This window comes from Zingiber officinale, chromosome 4A (assembly GCF_018446385.1).
Source record: "Zingiber officinale cultivar Zhangliang chromosome 4A, Zo_v1.1, whole genome shotgun sequence".
In the NCBI taxonomy this organism is placed as follows: Eukaryota; Viridiplantae; Streptophyta; class Magnoliopsida; order Zingiberales; family Zingiberaceae; genus Zingiber; species Zingiber officinale.
Genome location: NC_055992.1, coordinates 136,251,360 through 136,254,683, shown reverse-complemented (window position 1 = coordinate 136,254,683; position 3,324 = coordinate 136,251,360). Strand labels below are relative to the sequence as shown.

The 3,324-nt window shown below is 43.7% G+C and overlaps 1 protein-coding gene across 1 annotated transcript; it reads left to right on the top strand.

The window, feature by feature from the left end:
* Positions 1-625: 625 nt before the first annotated feature.
* Positions 626-2,957, top strand: LOC121971379 (putative disease resistance protein At3g14460). Its single transcript, XM_042522623.1, has 2 exons — positions 626-2,641; positions 2,727-2,957. Exon 1 carries the CDS (start codon positions 1,011-1,013, stop codon positions 2,421-2,423), a length of 1,413 nt encoding a protein of 470 aa, XP_042378557.1. The 5' UTR covers positions 626-1,010; the 3' UTR covers positions 2,424-2,641; positions 2,727-2,957.
* Positions 2,958-3,324: the final 367 nt, after the last annotated feature.

Genomic DNA, 3,324 nt, shown 5'->3' with positions numbered 1-3,324 from the left:
CTTCCATCATCAACGGCTGGATTTGGGAAAGCTCTCGCTCGACAGTACCAATGGTTGCTTCAATCTCTCCAACAGCAACACTCAACCTCGCTTGACGACCACACCTGAATCAATCAACAACTGCATTCGCTACAACTGCAGGTCGCAGTACAAACAGCCAACTCCCTTCAGCAGGTTGCTTCACTCCTTAAAGAAGGAAGAATGCCAACGAAGGAGTACCCATGACAATTGATGGGCAGATCGGTACCCCGCCACTAAACAGATAGACGAGCAACTAGAAATAGCTTCACATCTGTTGCACGACGCTTTTAGACGTATGGACTCCTTCCAACTGTAAATCACGGGAGTGGTGGGCCCAATTGACTCAACCCACTTAATCTTGTCCCAGAACATCCAAAACGATCTAGCTGTAAAGAAGATTCGTTCTTATCCCAGGACGACCACATAGAATAAAGACAGTGCGTGTGGGTAGGATATGTACCGTAGAGCATATGATAAGTGAAGTATGTGCTATAAAGAAGAATTCCTTTTTATCCATAGGAGACAAGAGATCGTGACGATGGGGTCTAATGAGCACCCGACGATTCTCTCCTCTTCTATATAAGAAGACCAAAATCCTCTGCAGAGTATTCAAACAATAACTTGAGCTCTACTTAGGGAATGTAAAAAAAAAGTTTGAAATTAGTGGAATCTGTGAGTTTTTCATCTTCTCCTTATTTCCATAATTTCTGTTCACTTTTGGGTTGCCGAAGGTGTGAGTTTTTCATCTTCTCCTTATGTCCATAATTTCTGTTCACTTTTGGGTTGCCGAAGGTCTTATTATTGACGAACAAGATAAGTTGAGGAGAGATCTTCCAACTGAAAAACAGAAAACATTAATGGAATATATCGGGGAGGAGATTTACAGGGAACTAGTTTGTAGGAATCTCTTGGAAGCTAATGCAAATTTGGATGTGTCCAAGAATTTCTTCTCTATGCACGATCATTTCCAGTCGCTCTGTGCAAATTAAATGAGAGCGGAAGGGATTTTATATAGACATGGTAGAGAATTCAAAGCAGATGATATTGTGAAAATTCGGCGGCTGTCAGTCTCTTGTATGGGGCCTAAGCTAGTGTTACCAGATCAGATTATAAGACAAGGTTGTTTGAGAACGAATTCTCACGGATTCCTGCAAAACCAAGATGTGTTCGAAGATAGTGTACTGAAAACATTATCATGTTTGCGAGTTTTGGATCTCACAGCCACATCAATTGAAAATATTCCAGATTGCATTGGAGATCTACTACATTTAAGATATCTAGATTTTGATGGAACAAATATACGTGAGATTCCAACATCTATCGGGAACCTTGTAAACCTTCGGAGTCTGAATATCTCAAAGTGTAAGTTCTTGGAAAGACTTCCAGTGTCCATCAGTAAGTTGCATAATCTAAGATGGCTTGACATGACATTTTGTCCACTGCTCACTTATGTGCCTAAGGGAATTGGGAAACTGGAAAATTTCTATTGCCTAGAGGGATTTATGGTTGGGCAGAATGACTCAGCCAATGAAGAAGGTTGTGATTTAGAAGAGCTGAAAAATCTATCTGAGTTGAGAGTCTTAAGCATTTATAGGCTTGAGAGGGCAGAAAGAGGAGCCTCTGCACTTGCAAACAAACCTTTTCTTAATGACCTTATGCTGGGATGGATGCGACCAGGTGGGACGGCAGAGGGTGAGGAACAAATCAGTAAAGCCGAGAGGATATGCAATGAAATGGCTCAGCCTTTATCAACCTTGGTCTACATTCACTTCTATGAGTACCCTGGCCGACAGTTCCCGAGCTGGATGGCAACCTCTTCCTTAGCTGAATCTTTTCCAGACTTGACATATTTGGGTCTTTTGGGTTTGCCATGTTGCACGGAGCTCCCTCCCTTGGGCACACTGCCTCAGCTCAAATACCTCCGTATTGATAGGGCGAGGGCCATGACAGCCATTGGGTCTCAATTTCTCGGATCGAGAGGCTCTGCGTTTCCCAAACTTGAAAGGCTCATATTTATTGACATGCCTCAATGGGAGGAGTGGACATTCAATGGAGCACTTCTTGCAGTGAAGTTGTTTCCAAGTCTCAGGAAGTGTCTTATTGTCAAGTGCCCAAAGCTAAGAGCTCTTCCTGATGACCTCCACCGAGCCACCAACCTCCACGAACTGTACTTGAGACAAGCATATGGGCTAAGTGAGATCAATAACCTCCCCTTGGCTTACAAGCTTGAGGTCACAAATGGCAGAGGGTTGAAGAAGATTTCCAACATCCCGTTATTAAGATATCTTGAGGTGGGTAACTGTCCCAACTTGGAGTGCGTGGAGAATCTCGACAAGCTGCAGCATTTGGTGTTGATATGTTCAGAGGAAACGGAGCAGCTCCCGCAGTGGTTCCAGACTTGATCGAGCAGCATAACAACATGGCCAGCACTCACAGGAGTTTGAAGAAGTTTGAGATGGGCTGCAATCTTCAACTGCTAATGAGCTGTCTCGAAGGCAATGAGAATCGGGACATTCTCAAGCATATTCCTGTTGTCAAAGTACAAACATATTCCAGCCAAGAGTATATGTTCTACACCAAGGATCCCTACAACTATGATACAAACATTCCTTCTAATTGAGTAAGGCAATTCGTCTATCTTCTTCTGAATCCTCCTTCCCGTGTAACCATACAATTCTTTCAAACACCTTTGTTTGTTTTTGCAGGATAGTGTCAAAAAAAGCTATGCTTTCTTCAATTGTACTGATGAAGGTGTGATTTGTATGGTGCTGTTTGCGTTTGCTTCTTTCTACATTTGGTTTGATTACTTTACATTTGGTGAATGTGTTATTTGTATGTATTAATGTTTGCATTTTCTTCAATTGTACTGGTGAAAGTGTGATTTGTATGGTGTTGTATGCATTTGCAAGTCTGTACGTATCTTATTTCTGTATCAGGATGTAATGAACATATTCATATAGGACCTGTCTTTTTTTTATATATATGATCCGGCTGTAAAAATGGGGGGTCCATTCTCTGAAGGGTCCCAGCCTAAGGACGGATGAAAGGCTGGTCAAGCGGGTAAGGCTCTGAGCGGAGCTAGGAATAACCCATCCATGGGCTGGGGTTTCCGACGCCAAGGCAGGAGGATCGGAGGGCCGAGCGGGAATCCGCTCGGCTGGGACCAAAGGGCCGAGCAGGTTGTCCGTTCGGCCAAGATAAAGGCGAGGGTACAAAGGTGGCCGAGCGGCCTATGCGCTCGGCTCGGGATATGGGATATCAGCAGAAGCATGTCTGATGATTAGGCCATACACAAGATCGCAC